Source organism: Phacochoerus africanus, chromosome 9 (assembly GCF_016906955.1).
Source record: "Phacochoerus africanus isolate WHEZ1 chromosome 9, ROS_Pafr_v1, whole genome shotgun sequence".
NCBI classification, from domain to species: Eukaryota; Metazoa; Chordata; class Mammalia; order Artiodactyla; family Suidae; genus Phacochoerus; species Phacochoerus africanus.
The window spans coordinates 19,339,629-19,363,711 of NC_062552.1; the positions used below are offsets into that span (position 1 = coordinate 19,339,629).

General features: G+C 40.4%; 1 protein-coding gene across 1 annotated transcript in view; it reads right to left on the reverse strand.

The window, feature by feature from the left end:
- The window catches only part of GPLD1 (glycosylphosphatidylinositol specific phospholipase D1), a 54,377-nt gene that overhangs the window by 23,429 nt on the left and 6,865 nt on the right, over window positions 1-24,083 (reverse strand). The window contains exons 3-11 of the mRNA XM_047794867.1: window positions 17,891-17,969; window positions 15,428-15,525; window positions 14,895-15,005; window positions 14,059-14,107; window positions 13,378-13,432; window positions 6,370-6,477; window positions 6,115-6,142; window positions 5,879-6,018; window positions 1,610-1,675 (exon numbers count right to left, since the gene is read on the reverse strand). Coding sequence (XP_047650823.1) covers window positions 1,610-1,675; window positions 5,879-6,018; window positions 6,115-6,142; window positions 6,370-6,477; window positions 13,378-13,432; window positions 14,059-14,107; window positions 14,895-15,005; window positions 15,428-15,525; window positions 17,891-17,969 — 734 coding nt within the window. The remainder of the gene's footprint in view (window positions 1-1,609; window positions 1,676-5,878; window positions 6,019-6,114; window positions 6,143-6,369; window positions 6,478-13,377; window positions 13,433-14,058; window positions 14,108-14,894; window positions 15,006-15,427; window positions 15,526-17,890; window positions 17,970-24,083) is intronic.

The following is a 24,083-nucleotide window of genomic DNA, read 5'->3' on the forward strand; positions in this document are numbered from 1 at the left end:
GGTTAACAAACCCCACCGGTATCCACGGGATTGAGGGTTTGATCCTTAGCCTTTCTGAACGGGTTAAGGATCTGGCGTTGCCAAGAGCTATGGTATAGGTCACAGATGCAGTTGAGATCTGGTGTTGCTGTGGCTGTGGCTGGCAGCTGTAGCTCCTATTCGAACTCTAGACTTCTGTATGCCTTGGGAGTGGCCCCAAAAAGACCAAAAAAAAAAAAAAAAAAGCCAGACAGGCTTCAGAAAGGCTTAAAGTGGAAGCTGGGTACCCAATGAACAAAGGGGACCTGCCTAAGACACCAGCCAGTGTAGACAATCTAAAGGTTCCAAACTCAATCTAAAGGCATTCAATTCAGTTAAAACAGAACTTACCAAACTCAAATAAACAGTGAGGGTTTTCCTGAACCCTTTCTACACATTATCAATTCTTTCGAAGCTCTGAAATCTCTCACGCGCTAGCATCTTTTATATGGAAATGCCCTCTTTTTGAGCTTCTGACTCTTGCTCACCCTTAAACATTGAATATTAAATAGTAAAAATTAAACATTAAGTATTGAAGCATCACTTCTCCGCAGGAAGCCTCCTGTGACTGAGTTAGGACACTCTGCGGTAAGTCTCGGGCACCCCATACCTTTCTTTCCTAATACTTCAGGCTATTTACAAGTTCTCAATCAGCACCCATCCACCCACCAGGTCACCCATCCTCTGAGAGCAGAACTGTTTGTCTTGTTCACCATGAGGTCTCTAAACACCTGAACTAGTTCCTGGCACCTAATGAAAAAGAAATACTATTTTATTGTCCTATTTTATTAGTAATAATATTTATAGGATTAACACAATTATCAAGTGCACAAATGAGTGGTTGGTGCCTGGGATCAGACTCCAGCAGGTAATACCACCTTTTACAATACAAACTGGATGCTCTGGCCCTCCTCCTCTGAAACTACCTGAGAGGGCTTCTCGTCACCCTTGTCTCTTGATAAGTACTTTTTCCAGGGTGGAGTTGGGGAAGGTTTATGAGTAATCACAATGATGATAATACTACTACCTATCACGTACTATCTAGAGAGCAACTTACTAATATGCTTGTTGCTCCATATTCATTCTTGCACATAATCCATACCATAGTTCCGGGAGTATGGATGTGTATTTTTCCCAAATTGCCAAAGGAGGAAGCTGCAGCTCAGAAGAAAAAAATTAGGCAACTTGTTTAAAATTACACAGAGTTCCTGTTGTGACTCAATGGTAATGAACTCAACTACTATCCATGAGGATGTGGGTTTGATCCCTGGCCTTGCTCAGTGGGCTAAGGATCCGGTATTGCCGTGAGCTGCAATATAGGTCACAGATGCAGCTTGGATTCTGTTTTGCTATGGCTGTGGTGTAGGCTGGCACCTGCAGCTCTGATTTGAACCCTAGCCTGGGAACTTCCATGTGCCATGGGCACGGCCCTAAAAAGAACAAACAAACAAAAAAATACAATCACATAGTTGTAAATGGCAGCCCTGGGATTTGAACTTCTGTCTACAAAGTCTAGGCTTTCAGAATCTCTTGAGCACCCCCAACCGCCAAGAAAGATGTTTTCCTGTGAGCCATTTTGGAATCCACTTACCCCTGAGTGTTGTTTTGTTGGCCGCCACATGCGATGAACAGAGGGTTCTCAGGTAGGATGCAGTCACTGGGGAAACAGTCAAATGAGTGAGGCATCTTTCTACCTTCTTTTCAAGCATGGATGTTACTGAGAATCAGTGATGCACTTGTAACCACCTCCAAAAGTCCTAGTGCAGATGTGCCTATGACTTAGCCAGATAGGACCTGTAAGGGACCTACCTGAGTCCTACTTGATCAGGATGGAGAAGCAGGTGGTATTAGGGTCACACAGGCAGCCCTACAGAGCTGGTAACCCCAGACTCAGCCTTCCTCACCACCCCGCAAGGAACCATTACAGAGTTAGAGATTGAAAGAAATGGATTCCCACTGTGCCACCTTCTGCCCACCTATGCTCAATGTCTTAATTTCTCAATCTCATTCCTCTAAAAAACAAAAATCTACCAATTCCACCATTAAATAGGTAGTTAAGTATCCCTTTTTACAAGGGACAGGTGAACCTCCCCCTAACTCTGAACAGAGCAGTGGGTGTTACATTACAAGAGCCTTTTCTACAACGAAGACTATTTTGAAGGAGAGGATGATGCGTCTGGAGGTCACTGAGGATTTCAGAGCAGTATGAATGGAATATGGGACCTGGATCGAGGAAAAGAAATTTAGAAAAGAGGGGGGAAGGAGCTAAAGGCAAACTTTTCCCATCAAATCCTTCTTAGGACCAGCTTTAAGCAGAAGAGAAGGTTTTTCCTCAAATGCTCTTTTCTCCACCACCAGGATTTAGATGGTAGCCTTACAAGATTAGCACTACCCTGACAAATACCTTTTTTTAAATTACTCAATGAATTTATTACATTTATGGTTGCACAATGATCATCACAAATACCTTTTGAGTAAAGGAGAATTCTGGCTGGAAACTTTACTGTTATCACACGGTTTCTTTAGGAAAATACAAGTTTCAAGTAATATCTTTGGAAGGTCAGATTTTAGTAAGTTAAGAAATGGTATAATGTGAAAATGTGTTTTTTTTTGTTTTTTTTTTGTTTGTTTGTTTTGCCATTTCTTGGGCTGCTCCCGCGGCATATGGAGGTTCCCAGGCTAGGGGTCGAATCGGAGCTGTAGCTGCCAGCCTACGCCAGAGCCACAGCAACAAGGGATCCGAGCCAAGTCTGCAGCCTACATCACAGCTCACGGCAACGCCAGATTGGTTAACCCACTGAGCAAGGGCAGGAATTGAACCCGCAACCTCATGGTTCCTAGTTGGATTCGTTAACCACTGAGCCATGACGGGAACTCCTGAAATATGTTTTTCTTTCTGTCATGAATTGGTGTTGTCTTTCTTTGGAGCCTTCTCCAAATTTCTCATAAAGTTTTATAAATGCTGAGAAACCTTTCTTTGCATATATGTATAAAGATGCAGTCAATTCATGGAATTTTCTGCCTGGATAAATTAAGACAGATCAAGAGACAAAAAAATCTGTCCCTTCTCAGTTATTTCCTCCTAATTAAAGAATAAGGTCCAGGAGTTCCTGTCGTGGCTCAGTGGAAATGAATCTGACTAGTATCCGTGAGGACACAGGTTCAATCCCCAGCCTTGCTCAGTAGGTTAAGGATCTGGCATTGCCGTGAGCTGTGGTGTAGGTTGCAGATGCAGCTCAGAGCCCATGTTGCTGTGGCTGTGGTGTAGGGCTGGTGGCTACAGCTCCAGTTCAATCCCTAGCCTGGGAACCTCCATATGCCATGGGTGCGGCCCTAAAACACAAAAAGAAAACACATAGAATAAGGTCCAGCTACATGTATTTTTTAAAAGGAATGCCTATGTACGTATAACTGACTTAAACATGTATATATACGTATAATATATACGTGTCTAACTTCACAGTGTGGCAGAAATTAACACAACATTGTAAATTTAAAAAAAGGATAAAGTCCAGCTACATAACTTTCCTTAGCTATTTGCTTTTGGCTAGGTTGTCCAAACACCAAAATTGTTTTCCAATTTAAGGATCAGTACACATGGACGTTATAAAACAAATAAATGCAGGTCATTCTAACATGGCCATGTGTTATGAATCCCTCCAATACAAACTTAACTTCCTTCTAGTGATAATACCAGTATCCAACATTTATCAAGCACTTCCTATATTACTTACTAAACCTTTTACATAAGTGATCTTGTTTATTCCACACAACCACCCTGTGAAAAAGAATTATTACTGTTTACACTTTATAGACGCAGAAACTGCTATTTGCTGGAGTTAACTCAGTAGGGAGTGGCAGGCCTCTCAAATTCTAAAGCTCATCCTCTCTTACAACTCATATGTACCTAAAAACCCACAGCCATAGAAGAGATTGGGATTTTAATTAAGGTTTATTTTCACTATTAAAAGTGGCATTTAGGAGTTCCCATTGTGGCTCAGTGGTTAACGACTCCAGCTAGGAACCATGAGATTTCGGGTTTGATCCCTGGCCTTGCTCAGTGGGTTAAAGATCTGGTGTTGCCGTGAGCTGTGGTATAGGTCGCAGACTCAGCTTGGATTCTGTGTTGCTGTGGCATAGGCTGGCAGCCACAGCTTCGATTGGATCTGTACCCTGGGAACCTCCATATGCTATGGGGGCAGCCCTAAAAAGATTTTTTTTTTTTAAGTGTCATTTATGGAATTCCCACGGTGGCTCAGTGGTTAATGACTCCAGCTAGGAACCATGAGATTTCGGGTTCGATCCCTGGCCTTGCTCAATGGGTTAAGGATCTGGCGTTGCCGTGAGCTGTGGTGTAGGTCACAGACGCAGCTCAGATCCCGCGTTGCTGTGGCTCTGCCGTAGGCCGGTGGCTACAGCTCCGATTAGACCCCTAGCCTGGGAACCTCCATGTGCCACAGGTACAGCCCTAGAAACAGCAAAAAAAAAAAAAAAAAAAAAAAAAAAAAGGACGAAAAAATAAAAAATAAAAAAGTGTCATTTACATTGGATAATTTCTGTCTGTCAAACTGTTCCTCACTGAGTCTTAAAAGCAAGTTTAATATTTACCAGGCTAAGGTTGAATTTATCATCAAGGGGGATTTTGTTTCAAATTTTGTTTCAAAAAATTTTGTTGTTTCAAATTTGAAACAAAATCCCCCTTCATGATAAATTGTCAACAATACATATACGTGTATATACCCACATACATAATACACACATATACATATACATATTGTGTGTATAAAGTAAAACAATGTATAACTGGTTAACATTATTTGAATACTAGCATATTTTAGGGGCAAAGTAACCTCTTCTAAAAGGTATATACTATTCTGGACTATGTCTATTACAGGCCATTGCGCTTATAAACCCCGACCCTCCTGTGATCCTCACCTAGAACTACGTGCACCTCCCGCCACAGAACCCGCTTTCCCACTGCTGTGGCTGCAGCTTAAGCTCCCACCTCCGCCCTTTCCCTGTGGCAGGAGCTGCCCCTCACTGTCTCTATCCAGACCCATCCCTACCCAGCTCATTTCAGCATAGTAGGAGGGCTGCTGCCTCAGCGGTATGACTGGAAAAGGGTTCTGAGAGAACCCTGGCTCCCTCAGAGCCTGGGTAGATTCTGTAAGAGCCGAAATGTCTACTCCAGCTGGAAGCTGGGACCAGACCAGTCTACCCTGGTCTCCATAGCTTCCGAGTCTCTGGTTGACATTTGTGCTGGGTGTGCTGGGGACGAGCAAAAAAGGAGCTGAGGTTGAACATCTGTCTCATCTGGGCTAGATAGCAAATCCCAACAGAAGGCTGTGCTTCACCAACACATTCGTTTCTGATTTTATTTTGGAGTTGGAGGTCATGGGAAGCACCCTAGGAACTCTTGAACTTTGAGCGGTCAGTCGGGATGGAGAAGAGAATTGCCACATCCATGGCGGGAACCTGTAGGGAGTAGGTACCCCAGCCCACAGTACCAGTTCTCCCAAAAGAAATAGACACAGCCCACTGTACCAGTACCCCAGCCCACAGTACCAGTTCTCCCAAAAGAAATAGACGCAGGGCTGCCATGGAAGCAGATTCTTTCCCACCTGTGCCATCTCTCCCAGAACACGAACTTGGCATGATCTACCTCTCCATCCCTAAAACAGGGGAGACATCAACACATCTATCTGGATGGGAGCTAGTTGGAGTTCTGAGATGACAGTTTCCATTCTTTTCCTTCCTGAGACTTTCTTTCACCCCTTTATTTGATCAGCCGGAAAACCTGAGAGTTATGTTGGGGCCAGACGTAGCAAGGCAGGGAATGAGCGAGAAAGTGATAACTCACCTGGTGCCATTCTCTAACATAAAACTGGTTAGATGGTAAATATTCGTGGACCAAAACGCCATATCATCCAGTCCTCCTAGAAAGTATTCTTGAAATTGTTCCACCAGAAACGGGGACTTCAAAGAAAAAGTGGGATAAAGCTATGGAGAAAGAAGTCAATAAATAAAGGAATGAGGTGCTTTCTTGGTATCTTTATAGCTCTTTAAATGTAGATTTTTGAAGAATGACACTTTTACCTTGGAAATAGCTAGCACCTCACCATACCTGCAACAGAAACAACAATTCTGACTGAGTTGTGGTTGCCACAAAGAAACGAAGCAAATCAGGAAAGAAAAAGTCTCAGCAACATGTATCCACTGTCGTGCAATTGCCTTTGAACAAGCAAAATCCGTAAATCTAACATCCACCCTCTCAGAAAACTAAAATATCAGAATGTGTGCTAAGGCAGTCACAACCAAGTCAGTTGCAAATATTCCTCTAGTTAGCCTTACATTTCCAAGAACTGAAGGTATGAACAGTCAACAATGGCGTTTTTGGTGATGACTGATTGGCCATAGAGTTTCTTGTAAATTTCCAGTAGATCTTCAACAGGCACGTACCTGAGAAAAACATTAGCATCAAATAAGAGTTGTTTTGATTCTCAAAAGATAATGACAGCAGAAACCACTAGGTAGCCAGGATGATTATGGGCCAGACACCATGCAAAGAACTTGATATGCATTATTTATTTAACCCAACCGACAACCCTGGAAGTTGTTGATATTGATACTCTCATACTCCCATCTCACATACAGGAAAGGCACAGAAAAGTTCATTAATTTGCCCAATGCTGCACAGCGAACAAAAGGTACTTTATCAAATATTTATGAAGGTACATTCAAAGACAGAAAACTAGAAAACGTAAAAGAGGTGTTTAGTTTTGTGAATTCAGAGTTCAAGAGCAGTAAAGTATTTTTATTCCTTTGAGTTTAATTATTCTTCAAGCATCAGTTTAAAAAAAAAACAACACTAAAAATGACTCCTTATACCAATATCCTTCTTTCAGAGTACACAGTGTAAGGTAAGTAAAAAAAAATTCTAAGTCAAGCTTTTGGTCACAGATTTTAGTTATTCCAATTGGAAGAAGAACAGCATCTTAAAAATTAGATTTATACTGAATCAAATAATCTTTTATCTTTATTTCAAAAAACTTAGACTATACCAGACAGAAACGGTAACTAATAAAACCTGATTTTACTATATTTATAAGAAGGCATCTATTGAGATATCCATTTTTTTTTATTTTATAATATAAGCCCATCAGAATGGTTCTCCCATTAAATATAGCTTAAAAGTCTAGACAAAATACAAAAATATTTTTTTAGATGAATCACCAAGCTAGCAAGAAAAATAAATTTTTCCAAAAGCCAAAAACAACTTGAAACTTGAAAATCTGGGAGGTAAGTGAGAAAGTGAGAAAGCCAGCTTTTGCCCTGAAGACATACACCAAGCTGAGGGACTCTGGGGGTTTGGGGTTTTATTTTTATGGTTGTGTGGTATGCAGGTGGCAGGAGATAAAGTGTAGGAACTACTCAAAGTGAGCCATCTCAGAGGAAACTCTACATTAAAGGCTACACCTTCTGTATGAGTATTAGCTAGAAATAAACCCAACACACTAGCAAGGACAGCAAAGAAATCTGCTTGTCTTCATCTTGGCAATGAATAGAGAGGGGGAAAAATACCTCCCTCTAGAATTGGTAACCACCATCCAGCCCTTCAAATGTTTGGTCTTGCATTCATGCTCTCTGTGTAGTCTGAAAAAGGCCAAGAGTTGAAGGTAACTTCATGTAGTCCCGAGTTAATAGTGTCTTGAGGTAGCCTGCAGAAGGCAAGATAAACCGGCTCTGGAGCAATGCCGTTTAATGCAAGCCTCAAGCAATTCAAGAACATAACTGAAAGAAGATCAGATCCCTGACCCCAACACACAGTTTAAAATGGACACTAATCCAGTGAAGATGACTGTGTGGAAAGTTAGGGTGTCATTGGTGCCACCGCCTCTTCCTGGGGCATCTAAAGGCCAGCTGGCCTCATCTAATCTGGGAGTGACTTGTTGGTTCTGGGCTTCCCTTAGCTGGGAGGCACCTGGGACCAGAGATGGGAATGGGAAACATGCCAAGCTCCCAGCTCTACATCTCCTTTGTTCTGTTAAGCTCTCCTCTCAACTCCCAGCTCTTCATGCTCAGGGGCTAAGGATAGTCACTTTCTGTCTGCTTAGTAAACATTCAAAGAAAAAAACAAACAAGAACAGTGTAACTACAGTAATATCGGACAGAGCAGATAATGCAACAAGCATTGTTAGATAAAAAGAGAATTACTACATCATGATAAAAGGTTAATGCACCAAAAGATGTAAGATTTTGAAATTTGAATGTACCTAACAACATATCTTCAAATATATGGAGAGCAAACTTTGACATATTCACATGGAGCAACTGAAAAAATTCATCATCATTGGAGAGATGTTTTTAAACAAATTTCTCTCAGTAATTGTTGGACTGACTTTACAATCACTTAGAGCTTACAAATCTTCTGATTTGAGCAGTAAATTTAATAAGCTTGAGCTAGTGTATATGTATATATATATAAAACATTAAACTAAAATTCGGATGGCACTAGCATTCTTTAGGCACAGACAAAAAATTGATAAAAATATAAATGATTTAAAAATTAATAAAAATGTTAGAATTTAGATCAAAACTTGAATTTCACAGAAACCTCCCTGAAAGTAGAAGAAAATAAATGAGTAAAAGTAATGAAAGAGAAATAGAATATACAATAAAGAGGATCAATAAAGGCAGAAGTTTATTTTTTTTTAAATAATAAAACTGGAGTTCCCATCGTGGCTCAGAGGAAACAAATCTGACTAGCATCCATGAGGACGCAGGTTCAATTCCTGGCCTCGATCAGTGGGTTAAGGATCCAGCATTGCCATGAGCTGTAGCACACACAGCTTGGATCCTGTGTTGCTGTGGCCGTGGCATAGGCTAGTGGCTACAGCTCCTATTTGACCCCTAGCCTGGGAACGTCCATATGCATGGGTGTGGCCTTAAAAAGACAAAAGTAAATAGATAAATAAATAAATAAAAATTTTAAATATCAGACAAGATTAATTATTCAAAAATATAAGATAATACAGGATAAATAACATTATGATAACAAGGGAATATAAGTACAAATAAAACAAGAGAAAAAATAATGATATTGTGAAATATGTGAACTACTTTATAGCAAAATGTTAAAAAAAAAGACAAAAATGGAAAAGTCCTAGAAAAATATAAAACTATGAAAAAGGTAAAACATAAAAATTAATAAAAAAGAATTAAAAACTCTTTATGAAGAAATTGAAAAACTGAATAACCCTAAAATAATTAAAGAAGTTTTTTTTAAAGCCTCTACTTTGTAAAACATTAGGCTTAGAGAGCTTTATAGACAAATTCCACCAAACGTTCAAATTAAAATTATAACCTTACACAGACATCCAGAGACTAAGAAAGAAAGACACACTCCCCACCTGCTTTCCCAAAGCCAGGATAACCTTAGTACCAAAACCAAACATGGATAAAGGAAAATTGCAATACAAGCTAATTCATAGAAATAGATGCAAAAACCCTAAACAGCAAGAAGAGATGCAATGAATATAAAAAAAATGATACGCCACTGCAAAACTGGTTTTGTCCCAGGAAGTAAAGTTGATTTAATATTAGCAAATAGATTAGTATAATTCACTATATTAACAGATTAAGAGACAAATAACTATCTCAACAGATGCAGAATAAGAGTTTGATACACATGAAATTTTTTTTTTTGTCTTTGTTGTTGTTGTTGTTGTTATTGTTGTTGTTGTTGCTATTTCTTGGGCCGCTCCCGCGGCATATGGAGGTTCCCAGGCTAGGGGTCGAATCGGAGCTGTAGCCGCCGGCCTACGCCAGAGCCACAGCAACGCGGGATCCGAGCCACGTCTGCAACCTACACCACAGCTCACGGCAACGCCAGATCGTTAACCCACTGAGCAAGGGCAGGGACCGAACCCGCAACCTCATGGTTCCTAGTTGGATTCGTTAACCACTGCGCCACGACGGGAACTCCCTGAAATTTTTTTTTGTCTTTTTTTTAGGGCCACACCCAAGGCACATGAAGGTTCCCAGGCTAGTATTCGAATCAGAGCTATAGCTGCTGGCCTACACCACGGCCACAGCCATGCAGGATCTGAGTCGTGACTACCACCTACACCACAGCTCATGGCAATGCCGGATCCTTAACCCACTGAGCGAGGCCAGGGATCAAACCTGCATCCTCATGGATGCTAGTCATATTCATTTCTCCAGAGCCAGGATGGGAACTCCACATGAAATTTATAGCAAAAACTACTAACAAACTAGAAATAGAGGTCTATTTCTTTTGATAAAGGACATACATAAAAATCTACAGCAAACATTACCCTTGATAAAACATTGAAAGCATTTTCTCTAAGATAAGGTACAAGAAAAGCATGCTCAATATCACCACTTCTATTGCGCTGGAAATAGTAGCCAATATATACAGGAAAAAAAAAAAAAAAGAATATAAAGATTGAAAAGGAAAAGCAAAATTGTTACAATTTGTAGGTTATAAATTGAGTCTACAGTAGGTTCAACAGAATCTCCTGCTGAATTATTAGAATTAGATATTTTAGAAATGTCACTAGATACGAAATCATAATTAGAAAGTCACTTGCATTTCTATACATCAGCAATCAATTAGAAAATACATTGGTGCCCAAAGTTACCATTTATGGCTGCAAATAATATAAAGTCTCTGCAACTAAACCTAAAAAAATGTGTAGGACCTTGATGGAAAAATTTATAAAACTTTAAAGTCATTAAAGACAAATAAAATATATATTTATGGATAAGAAGATTTAATACTGCAAAACTGTTAATTTTCTCCCGATCTAGATTCTATAAAATTCAAATCAAAATTCCAACAAGATTTTTCTTAGAACATGGCAACTTGATCCTAGCACTTTGTTTAGAAGATTCAAGGTGGGAGTTCCCGTTGTGGCTCAGTGGTTAATGAATCCGACTAGGAACCATGAGGTTGCAGGTTAGACCCCTGGGTCTTGCTTAGTGGGTAAGGATCTGGTGCTGCCGTGAGCTGTGGTGTAGGTCGCAGATGCAGCTCGGACCCTGCGTTGCTGTGGCTGTGGTGTAGGCTGGTGGCTACAGCTCTAATTAGACCCCTAGCCTGGGAACCTCCATATGCCATGGGTGGGGCCCTAGAAAAAAGAAAAAAAAAATTCAAGGCAAGAGAATAGACAAGGTCTGTTTGAGGGGAAAAAAAGCATAGCCCTAGAAGATGTCAAAATGAATTAAAGCTGTCGTAATTTTAAAAATCAGTAATGCCCAGGGAGGGTCAACTAGACAATGGAACATGATAAAAAGCCCCAAAACTGACCTACATAAATATGGAATTTCAATTTATGTCAGAAAGGGCATTACAGATCAGTGTGGAAAGGGTAAACTATTAATAAATGGTTCTGAGACAATCAGTTATCTCTAGAGGAAAAAAAATTCTATGGCAGAATATACAAGATATTAACTCCAGGAAAATTAAATATTTATAGTTTCATTTTTAACTTTAAAAGTTTTTAAACTTTAGATTAAAATACTAACTTTAGATGTTATTTTTAATTTAGATTTTAGAATGCTATGTGAGAGAATAACTTCATGCCCTCAAGGTAGGGAAGGATTTCTTAAATAAGACATCAAAAGTACAAATTGCAAAGGAAAGGAATGACATATTCAAATACATTAAAATGAGAAAATTCTGTTTAACAAGATATACCATAAGTAAAAAGACATGCCACAAACTACAAAAAGATATCTATAACATATAAATGATAAATTGACAAACGATTAGAAGACAGAACATACGGAGAAATAAAAAACAACAGAAAAACAGGCTAAATAAAAATGGAATGTTTTCACTTAAAATGAATAGACACAAACTAATGCATTTGGAGTGGATAAGCAATGAGATCCTCTATCTAGTCACTTGTGACAGAACATGATGGAGGATAATGTAAGAAAAAAAATATATATATATATGAGAGACTGGGTCACTTTGCTGTATAGTAGAAATTGACATAATACTGTAAATCAAGAATAATGGAAAAAATAAAAATCTTAAATGAAAATAAAATGAAACACAAAAGATTGATAAAATATGAAAGAATATTCAACCTCATCAGTAATCTGGGAAATGAAAATGAAAACATTAAGGAGATACTATTACATACCAAATAGTTGAGAAAAATTTAAGAGTTGAATAGTACCAAGTATGGGAGAACCCAGAAGAAGCAGAACAAAGCTGATGGGAGTAAAAATTGGGAAGACCATTTTGAGTAGGGGTCTGGGATTACCGAGTTAAATTAAACATGCATAAACCCTACAACCTAGCAATTCCATTTCCAGAGTCAGTTACTTGAAAGTTATTCCCTTCTGGTGCAAAAACATGTGTACAAAAATGTCTGCAGCAACACTACACATAAGGCAAAACTACTTAACACTACTTACACATCCATCAACCTCAGAATGAAGGAGAGTCATTATGGTAGAGCCGCTCAATGGAAGACCATATAGTGGTGAAAACGAATGAACTACAGCTCAAGTTATCAATATGATTAAATTTCAGAGAAATAATTTTAAGCAAAAACACATTTTAAAATTTAATTCTAATTTAAAATTTAATTTTAACCAGAATAATGTTTTGCATATGGCTACAGCTATATATAGTAAAACTACAGAGAAAAGCAACTAATGATTAATAGAAAACCTATGGTAGTGGTTACCCCTGATGGGAGAAAAGATGCTAGAGGAGGGAAGGTATGGAGCTTCAAGATACCAGTAAGGCTCTACTTTTTTGTTTTTGTCTTTTTTTTTTTTTTTTTTTTTTTTTAGGACCATACCCGTGGCACATGGAGGTTCCCAGGCTAGGGGCTGAATCTGAGCTGTTGCTGCTGGCCTACACCACAGCCACAGCAATGCTGGATCCGAGCCAAGCCGTGTCTGTGTCTGTGACCTACACCACAGCTCATGGCAACGCCGGATCCTTAACCCACTGAGCAAGGCCAGGGATCAAACCTGTGTCCTCATGGATGCTGGTCAGATTCATTTCCACTGAGCCACGATGGGAACTCCAGTAAGGCTGTTTCTTAAAGTAGGTGGAAGCTACACAGGTGTGCATCATCTTATTTTTTTAATTTATAAATACACATTATTTTATAGGTTTGGCATGATTCACAATTTTCTTCTAAGGAATCTAATTAGACTATTTGGACCTATAGTATTACTTTTCAAATTTAAAAATGCAGAAGACTGAAGGCTCCTAATTACATGGTAAGTTCTATTTGCTAAGGAAAAAAGGGTCAAGCTCCTAACTGCTATGTAGGTATCACGTATTTAAATGTCCATTGCTCTTACCAGTGCCGTGCGAGGTAATTAAAATTAAATTCAAACTGGCTCAATACATCTCCTCCTATGAAAAAAAAATTTACATTTGGTGGATTAATGACAATACACAGCATGCTTCTTTGAACACAAATTTGCACAATCTGGATTATTACATTGTTGCAGGTTTCCATTCATTATTTTAGGTACAGGCATGTCTTTAAGAAAAGGTGATCTCTTAAAATCTTAATGAAACACATGAATGAAGAAATTATCACCTATATAAACCAAAAGGTTTTACTTTAAAATGGATCATAAAGGTTCTTTGAAATAAACACCACTCACCATCTACTCTGTATAGAGATAATTTACTATAGAAAAAAAGATGAATTTTACCAAGTTGAAGCTAAAGAATGAGAAGACAATAGGCAATAAATTTTAATCTGATATAAATGCAGCACTTTTCTAAAATAATACAAGTCAACAGTAAAATGTGTTTTCCACAAAAATATATATACACCTTTACAAAAGTACATCTCTATGTTAAATGAAGTATTTCTGTATGCTACACAAATCGCAATATTAAAATAGAAAGCTGGTTGGTATATGCTAGTGACAAAAGTTTTTAAAAATACATATGCTAGATACAGTGCTGATTACAACTGAAATATAACTACCCCAAGAGAAAATTTGGCAAATGTAAATAAACAGTACCGAAATCACCAGTAGGGTGCGCCTCCGAATAAGAGCCGTGAAAATCAACCTGAGGAAAAAAAGAGAACCATCTGGTATAGAGCACAACTGAAGCCCCAACTCCCATCCTAAATTAAGTGAGTGGTGGGGAGATGACAGCTTACGTCAAGCGATTGCTGAGCATGCCTAGTGGATGGACTCGCTTGTCAAAGCAACATTTAATTTTATTCTTTTGTTAAAAAAGGATTTGGCAGCTGAGTTGTATATGTAATGTCTCGTAACAGGTAATGCTAGGGCAGACATTTGCATCTAACAGGATATTTAGAAAATCTCTACTACGTGCAACTTAAATTCCTCACAAAATGGTATTAATATCAATGAGTGACCAGAGGGGACTTTGAGAAGCTAAGGCACCAGGTGAGAGCACAGTTTTCAGTTTGGGGAAATGGCACCTTCACATAGAAAAGTCAAAAGGCAATAAAACAAAAACATGTGACACTTACTTTTACACAGAACCAAGCAGTAGGTATTCATACCTTTATTGAGATGCACAGCTTGAATAAAACATAACATTTCTCAAATATTGTTTGCAACTAAAACAGAACTTCACATTTATCGCTGTTTTCTGTGCATTAGTCATTCTGCCCCATGGACGAATTTACCCAGGAAGCAAGAGAGTAAGAGAAATGAACAGGAAAAGATGAAAATCTAGCAAATACTGCTTTGGGTCAAGAGTCTTGTTGCAATGTGACATCTGAATAACTTAAAAGTTTTCTTTACATGAAAGGGTCCATTTTGGATCTTGGATATGACAATATCATTCCTATAAAGTCATCAACCTAAAGTTAGGTACTCACAGCTCCCATTGTCCTAAGGAATCCTTGTTCAATACCCAGCCCGTGCCAGCTGATATCTGCCACCATGTGAGAGGCAATGCCAAACAAGAAAGCTACCAACTTCTCTGTGTCCTGCCAAATAAGCAAATGAGAGTTGTGTGCATTTGGCTTATTTTATAACAATGATTAAAAGGATTCATAAATATGAATTCACTGTCATTAGGGAGACCGGTAGGTTGTAGTTTCTAGTTCCCCAAAACCACAAAGGACTTTTTGAAACGTTTTCGAGTGCCCCAGAACTGCTTTCAGATTCATTTACTAGGCAAGCAAAATGACCAAGTGCCATACCCCAAACTTTATAAACATCGCTTAGTCAAGTATTAACTAGCCACCTACTGGGTTCCACATGCTGTGTCTGGCACCGAAGCCACAATAGTGAGTGGCCCTCCAAGTCCAGGGTGGGGATGGGGATTATAATGGGGTTAATGCAGGTGCAAAGATAGGGCCTGGCCGGTGTGGGACTGGAAATTTGTAGGATTAGGGGCTGTGCCTACCTTATCCCAGGGGAGGGGATAGTTCTCCCGGATGTAATGCACGCTTGCATTAAGAAATGGGGTCCAGTGAGTCCTCTCAGATACGTCATGGAATTGTCCTGACAAGACAAAAGCAGACCTCTCAAGATTCCTTCTTAAAACGTCAGAAAGGAGTTCCGTCGTGGCTCAGTGGAAATGAATCTGACTAGCGTCCATGAGGACACAGGTTTGATCCCTGGCCTCACTCAGTGGGTTAAAGGACCTGGCGTTGCCGTGAGCTGTGGTGTAGGTCTCAGACGCAGCTCGGATCTGGTGTTGCTGTGGCTGTAGCGTAGGCTGGCAGCTACAGTTCCAGTTTTACCCCTAGACTGGCAACCTCCGTAAGCTGTAGGTTCGGCCCTAAAAAGACAAACTAATAAACAAAAAAATGTCAGAGATTCTCAATCAAACCTTCCATCACCACCTGCTGTGCTGCTGTGTCCCTTAGCCTTCCCTTCAAGCCTTAGTTTCCTGGGTCAACATTCAAAAGAAGCCTCTAGAACACAAGAGCCAGTCAACAGAAGGGCTCATAGCATCTGGAAACAGATGAGCTGTAGCAGAAGCTGGAAATGTTTTCAATTTCTGTGCCCTAAAGCTAGGGGAGACACTGTCTTTTGTTTTTGTTTTTTTTTTTTAATCTTCTTTTCCATCACAGTCAGCCTCCTCAAGGGCACAAAAGGCAAAAGCAGATAGTCCAAGGGCTTTCGAGCATTTGAATATATAAAAATTATTATTATTATTATTATTATTATTTTGCTTTTAAGGGCCACACCTGTGGCATACGGAGGTTCCCAGGCTAGGGGTCCAATCAGAGCTGCAGCTGCTGGTATAGCCACAGCCATAGCAATGCAGGATCCAAGCCACATCTGTGACCTACACCACAGCTCACGGCAACACTGGATCCTTCACTCACTGAGTGAGGTCAGGGATTGAACCAGAGTCTTCATGGATGCTCGTTGGATTCATTTCTGCTGTGCCACAACAGGAACTCAGGATAGCAGTAGTTCTTTCAACAAACCTTCACTTAGCCAAATTGCCAGATTAACTGAAGCTCTTTGTGCCCTCTGTAAATCATACAGACTGGAAGCAAAAGAAGGCCACATCCCATGTCTTGCTGGATGCTGGCAGCTGGCAGGCACTGTGCACTGGCCCAAGCACCTTGGTCCCGGCTATGCTATAGTTTACAGTAGGTCATCCAGGTCTGTCTCTAATCTTGTTTAAGCTTAGTTATCTGGGATCATAATGCTAAGAGTGAGGAGCTCTAAACATTTTACTGACTTCAAAGGCATTACTGGAGTTTTCCTGTGACTCAGTGGGTAAAGGATCTGGCATTGTCACTGCAACAGCTTGGGTTGCTGCTGTGGTGCAGGTTCGATTACCAGCCTGGGAACTTCCACAGTCCATGGGTATGGCTAAAAATATAAATAAATGCATGGCTGAATTTACCTTTTAAAATGGGATAATGGCTGATGACCCTGAGACTCCAAAAATGATGTGTGCGGTGACCCAGTGTACTTGATGTCTTTCATTTGTTCCCCCCTGTACATTCTCCATCCTTCTCTATCTGCACTGCTCCTCTGCAGAGACCTGCTTCAGTTGACTTCTTTGCCCTCTGGCTTGGGGTGGGTTGGGTTTGGCCAATGGGGAGAACCCACAAGAAATCAGACAAAAAGAAGAGAGAGAGGATCGGGTATTCAGTCCTCCCAGCTTCCCTTCTGTGGGGTCGCAGTGGGCTGGCTGCGACTCTGATTCAAGGTCTGGCCCCCATCAAGTGACCCTCTCCACGCAGCTCTGTCTGCAGTTCCAGCAACCCCTCCCTCCCCTGTAGTAACCCTTGCAATTTTCTTATATCCTGTTCACACCTTTGTAAAAGGTGCCCTCATAAAATTCCCCACAAACTACTAAGCTTGAACATATCTTCTGTGCCCACCAGAGCCCTTGCTGATACAACCCAGGAGCCCAGTGCACTAGTAACACTACCTCGTATTTGCATAACTTTTGACAAAATAACATGCATTAATACTAACCGCAATTCGGTAAAGCAGCTAGGCAGGCATTAATTATTACTATTAATTAAATAGTAACCAAATGTTACTATGCTGTAGATATGGAAACTGAGACTCCGCCTGAAAGTGGCTTTTTCGAGGTCACATGCTAACAGACAGCATAGAAGGAATAAAAACTCAGGCCTTTTGATCTCTTTCAAAATGTTTTCTCTTCTGCCACAAAGCAAGAAAGCAAGTAAGGGCACTTAGAATAAAGCTTTCAGAATGTCCATGCTTAAGTAGGTAAATTTTGGTTAAAAGGAAAATGCAACTGAACTAAACCTTTGATTAACAATAGTGAAAAATAAAATGTGTTATATTATATGCAAGTTTTGAGTCCTAGCTATTCCTATGAACCAAGGAAAAGGGACATCATTGGGTCTGCAAATCCTTATCTTACCTCTTTCACAGATGCTGGGGTAAAACGAATCAGGAAACACAGCTCCAGCCTGATATGCATCCTGGTGTTCAAGTAACAGCTGGGGAGTAGGAAAATACAGAGGTTAAGGGGCAAGAGTCAACAGTCTGGGAAAAGCAAGCCCAATCAATTTCCAGCTATGGGATATTAGAACAACATGATGGAAGGAAGGTGGAAGGAAGTAAATAATAAAAATTCACGTATAATCCAAACAACACCCTAAAATATTTAACTTCAGGTTCTTTCCTACCAAAAACAGACAGGCTAATGAAGAAGTAGCAAAAACCATCTCTTTGAATTTCACCTTCTTTTATTTTCTCTGTCCACCCAGTAGAGCAGGATTTCCCTCAGGCTATTTCACAGCTTAGCCACAGTCATAGGAACATGGGATCCAAGACGCAACCTGGAACTGATCTGTGGTAAGATTTTCAATGATTCGGGGACAATAAAATGAGAAAAACATAGACATACATACACATGTATGCATACATATAGATCAGATATAAGTGTGTGTCTATATATGTGTGTGTGTCTATATATATTAGTTTATGGTTGCTACCTGTGCTTTAGAGTAAGATTATATCCTTTATAGATCAAAGGTTAAGATTATTACCTTTTGGGTGGTTAAAAAATATCCTTTCCATTTTAAAGGGATATACAAGAGTTCCCGCTGTGGCGCAACACAATTGGCAGTGTCTTGAGAACACTGGGATACAGGTTCCATCCCCGACCCAGCACACTGGGCTAAAGATCCAGCGTCGCCACAGAAGCAGCTTAGGTTGCAACCGAGGCTTGGATCTATTCCCTGGCCCAGGAATTCCATATGCCAAAATAATAAATAAATAAAAGGATACACAAGTCATTGGTAGAGGTTTTCTTTTCAGCATCCTTCCTTGGTTGCCCGGCTCGCTCCATCCGATCCAACCCCTCGGGGCCACACCCAGATGCACACTAGAGTCCAGAAAACAAAGGCTACTTTTCCTGGACTCTACCGAGGAACTCACTTCCCCTTTTGCTCCTTCAGCCAGCATAGAAGTGCTTGGCTTTTCCAGGGCAGAGGTAGAGGTGGCCCAGGGTGGGCATCCATTTTGCTAGTAAGGAGCATGGCTCAGGCAATGAGGTCCTGGATTCCAGAGTCAAGGCTGGCCTCCTAATTTCCAAACCATGCAGGAGACAGTTGGACATGGAGCTAGCAAATGGGACAGTGGCTGTTTGACTACAGGGTGACCTTGGCAGGCCAGTTCTGTGCATTGCTCTGGGAGTTCTCTCTGGACACTCGGCCTAGAGCCTGCTCCTCCAGTTCTCACAGTTCATGAGCACTGAATTCCCTAATACTTGGTACTGAGCCCCTGTCAGCATAAGCTAGACAGAGAGATTTCCATGATGGGCAGATGAACTCTGACACAGTGGGCAAGGGAAAAGTTTGGCAGTCCAACTTCTCAATTTTTCAATAGGGACTTACCAATAACATAGGCCATATATATATATATATATATGAAAAAATACATATTTTAGCCACACTCATGGCATGCAGAAATTCCTGGGCCAGAGCTCAAACACACCACAGATGCAACCATGCCATAGCAGTGACAATAACAGATCCTTAACCTAATGAGCCACCAGGAACTCCTACATAGGCTCTACATGGAAGCAACAAAGAAGTACCTGAAAGAACTTAAAAACATAGGGAAATATACTTATCATCTACCTTTTTCTTTTCCTTTTCCCAGCCATATCCCATTCCTAGTCCTCTAGAGACAGAATCACTTCCATATTGATCTCGAAGGCTTGACCATGGGGGCTTGAGGCCAGTGTATCCACTCCCACTACCATATTTGGCTCAGAGATGCACAATGGACAGAATCCAGTTCAGCTGGAACCTTCCCCAAGGCTTCCTTGCCCAGGCTATGGGGAAGATGCCCTCTCTTCTTGTGGATGTTTTAAACTTAGAGGCTGAGTCCTGGGTGGCCAGTGTCTTCTGCTGGCAGAATGAACACCATCTAGTCCTCTTGGTTCAGCTCTGCCCCAGGGCTATCAGTTACATGAACCAATAAAGTCCCCCTTTTCCCTAAAGATAACCCAAGTTGGACTTTTGTCACTTCAAAGTAATAATTAACTTTACTGAATATTTACCTTACCAGCCACTGTTTTGGTCCCTTTATATATATTAAGACTTGTTAGCAGAAATTGGCACAGCATTATAAATCAATTGTACTTTAATAACAATTTTAAAAAGACTTATTGAATCTGTATCTTCCAGTGAGGTAGTATTATTTAACACGAAAAAATAATTCTAAAGTAAATTTTAAAAAGTAAATGTGTAGAGTTCTCAATGGCCTAGTAGTGAAGGACTCAGCATTGTACTACTGTGGCTCTGGTTACCGTCTGGCATGGGTTCAATCCCAGACCTGGGAATTTCCACATGCCGTGGGCACAGCCAAAAAATAAATAAATTTTTAAAATTAAAAAAAATTTTTAAAGTAAGAAGTAAATGTGTCAGCAAAATAGGAAACTGCTGGGAGGAGAAAAGAATACAGAGGGAGGATGTATCCTTCAGATATAAAAATATGTTTCTGAGGAGTTCCCATTGTGGCACAGTGGAAATAAATCTGACTAGGAAACACGAGGTTGCAGGTTAGATCCCTGGCCTTGCTCAGTGGGTTAAGGATCCAGCATTGCCATGAGCTGGGGTGTAGGTTACAGACACGGCTCGGATCCTGCATTGCTATGGCTGTGGGGTAGGCTGGCAGCTGTAGCTCTGATTCGACCCCTAGCCTGGGAACCTCCATATGCTGTAAGAATGGCCCTAAAAAGCAAAAAAAAATTTTTTAATTTAAAAGAAAATTAAAAAATAAAAATACATTTTTTCAGTTCCCATTGCAGCTCAGTGGTTTGAGAACTCTACTAGTATCCAAGAGGATGTGGGTTCAATCCCTGGCCTCAGTGGGTTAAGGATCCAGCATTGCATAGGTTAGATGTGGCTCAGATTCCGCATTGCTGTGGCTGTAGTGTAGGCTGGAAGATGTAGCTCCAATTCAACCCCTAGCCTGAGAACTTCCATATGCAGCAGGTGTGGCCCTAAAATTATTTTTAATTATAGAAATAAAAACAATATGATATCAGAGCCAAAAGAAGGAGATCATTGAAAGAATAAAGAAACAGACTGATGGAGTTCCTGTCGTGGCGCAGTGGTTAACGAATCCGACTAGGAACCATGAGGTTGCGGGTTCAGTTCCTGCCCTTGCTCAGTGGGTTAAGGATCCGGCGTTGCCGTGAGCTGTGGTGTAGGTTGCAGACGCGGCTCGGATCCCGTGTTGCTGTGGCTCTGGCGTAGGCCGGTGGCTACAGCTCCGATTCAACCCCTAGCCTGGGAACCTCCATATGCCGCGGGAGCGGCCCAAGAAATAGCAACAACAACAATAACAACAACAAAAAAAGACAAAAAAAAAAGAAAGAAACAGACTGAAGTAGACACAATCACTTAATGCATGACAGAGGTGAATCAAGTGATGGAATCATCAGTGGTGTTGGTTCAGCTCCATGGCCATGAGTATTCCATTTTTGCAGAGAATCCATACTTAGCCTTAGTGACACTGACTTGAAGTTGACATAACTAACACCAGGTCACTGGATGCCTATCATGCTTTATGTCAGAATAAACACAGATGAATTAGAGCATTAAATGTCAAAAATAGAGCCATGAAATTAATAGCACAAATTTTAAGTGAGTGATTGTATAATCTCACAGTGGGAGTGATATTTCTAAAACAAACATATAGGCAGAAACCCTGAAAGAAAAGATTGATGCACTTAACTACACAAAAATTAAATGTTCTACATGGTAAAGAGCACCAGAAACAAATTTAAGACAAAAATAACCACAAGAATCACTTGACACACGACAGGCTATCCCATTTCATAAATAAGTCATCCCTCACATCAAGATAAATACCCCATAGAAAAATGAGCAAAAGACATAGATGATTCACAGAAGAGGCAATGGAAATAGTCAATAAATTCTTGAAAATATCTTTAACCTAATTAATAACGAATCAATAATTTAATGTCAATTAAATTGTAATAAAACCATTTTTACATACTAAATTGGAAAAAAATGAAAAAATTTTAAAAATTGACCATAAAAGTGAATCTGTTTCCAAATCTGAAGATAGTTAAACTTCAGGAATTCCCTGGTGGCTCAAAGGGTTATGGATCTGGCATTGTCACTACTGTGGCATGGGATTGATCCCTCACCCTGGAACTTCTGCATGCCATGGATGTGGCCAAACAAACAAACAACCCCCGCCCCCTAAAAAAAAACCAAAAAAAAAAAAAGAAAATTCAGTGAACTATGTAAGCAATTATGTAGTTCTTGGTCAAGTATGTCTTCTCTGTTTTATTTTTTTCATCTGTTTCTGGGCCAAGGGGATCGACTGGCAGTCCCAAGACTGAAGGGATTTGCCAAGCATGGGCAGGAAACCGATCACATACAAGGAGACTGAGCATGTAAGAATATACACCAAGGATAACAGAGGCCAGGTTCTTCACTGTTGGAGAAAGGAATTCCCGATACAGACACAGAGAAGGCTGGAATAGATCCTGTGGTGAAGGTTGGAACTGGAGATATTTTTGTGTGAATTCGTGGTTTTAAATAAGTATATAGGCAGAGAGACAGACACAAAAGCCAACTTGAAGTGAAATCTTGGATGATTTGGGTATCAAAATAAATAATGTTAATAATGTGATATAAACCACTGAGTAAAATAGGAATCCATGAATGTATATTGACATAAAGAAATAGATAAATGAGGAAGGAGAAAAAACTCTACCTTACAGCAGAGTGACAACTAATGAATGTAGATGGACTGATGGAATCAGATAAACGATTTGGCCATCAAAAGAATTATTTCAGGAAAGAATCATCAGTGGATGCTAAACGTTTGATAAGGAACAGGATCTTTACATTACCTCAATCTATTTCTCCACAAAATATTTACTTACTAATTAATTTTCAAAGGAGAGAATACTTACTAGTTTTGCAATGTAAACATGTGGCAGACACCATCTGAACCAAGTGATAAAAATTAACGTCACTAGGACTTCTGTGCCTACTTTTTCCTCTTCCTCTGGCTAACTACAACGGAAAACTCTGGGCCTTGTATACAAAACCAACATAAGAAGACTCTGAAAGGTGGAGATAAGTATGCAGATTGGCTAAGAGACTCAGAACCTGAAGAGTAACACTGTGGTGAGTTCTCTGGATTTTCTTTTTGCTTCATCTATCCCAAACTGGATCCTAGAAAAATCAGCCACCTAGAAATCCCCATGGGTCTAGGCAAAACAAAAACAAAGCTACAACAAAAGCCAGCTCTCTCTAGCCACACAACCAGGAAAGGGACAGCTTAAGCAAGACAGAATTTCTACACAATAACCTGTCTATTCCAGGCAGACATCACAGACAAAAACCATGGCCCCACCCTTCCTCACCACAAACTAAGATCTAGTGGGGTGGCCTAGACTCCCCCCTCATGAGGCTGCAACGAGGAACCCCAGCTCCCCCACCATAGCAGCATCAAGGAAGGCTAAGGAGGGAGCCAGGACTTTCATCCCTGCCCTTCTGCCCCCTGCCCCTACCCTTTGGTATCAGAGAGACCATGAGGAGAGCCTGGCATCCAAGCCCAACTGGCAGCAACAAGGACTCTCCCCCTTTTCCTACAATGGGATGGCGGTGGGGAAAGGGGGATCAGAGGAGGCCCAGGGGAGATCAGGACATCCACACTCACCCAGCAATAAGAGGTCACTCTGCCCTCCGACATCAGGAGAGGCCATGGTGATGAGAAGCAATTAGGCACTCCTACTCCTTCCAGTCAGGGAGGCATTAGGAGAGTCCCAGTGAAGCAACTTAAATTCTAACCCCAGTTGACAGTCAGGAGGCAGAGTCCCCTAATTCTTCCCCCTATCAGAGGAAGACAACTCAAACAAGAAGCTTAAATAAGATCTCAAATATCATAATCTAATACCTTCTAAAATGTTCAGGTTTCAACCAAAGGTCATTTGTCATACAAAGAACAAGGAGGACATCAAAAAGAATGAAAAAATACAATCAGTAGATGCGGACATGGAGATGGCAGAAATTTTTTGATTATCTGACAAATACTTTACAATAGCCATCGTA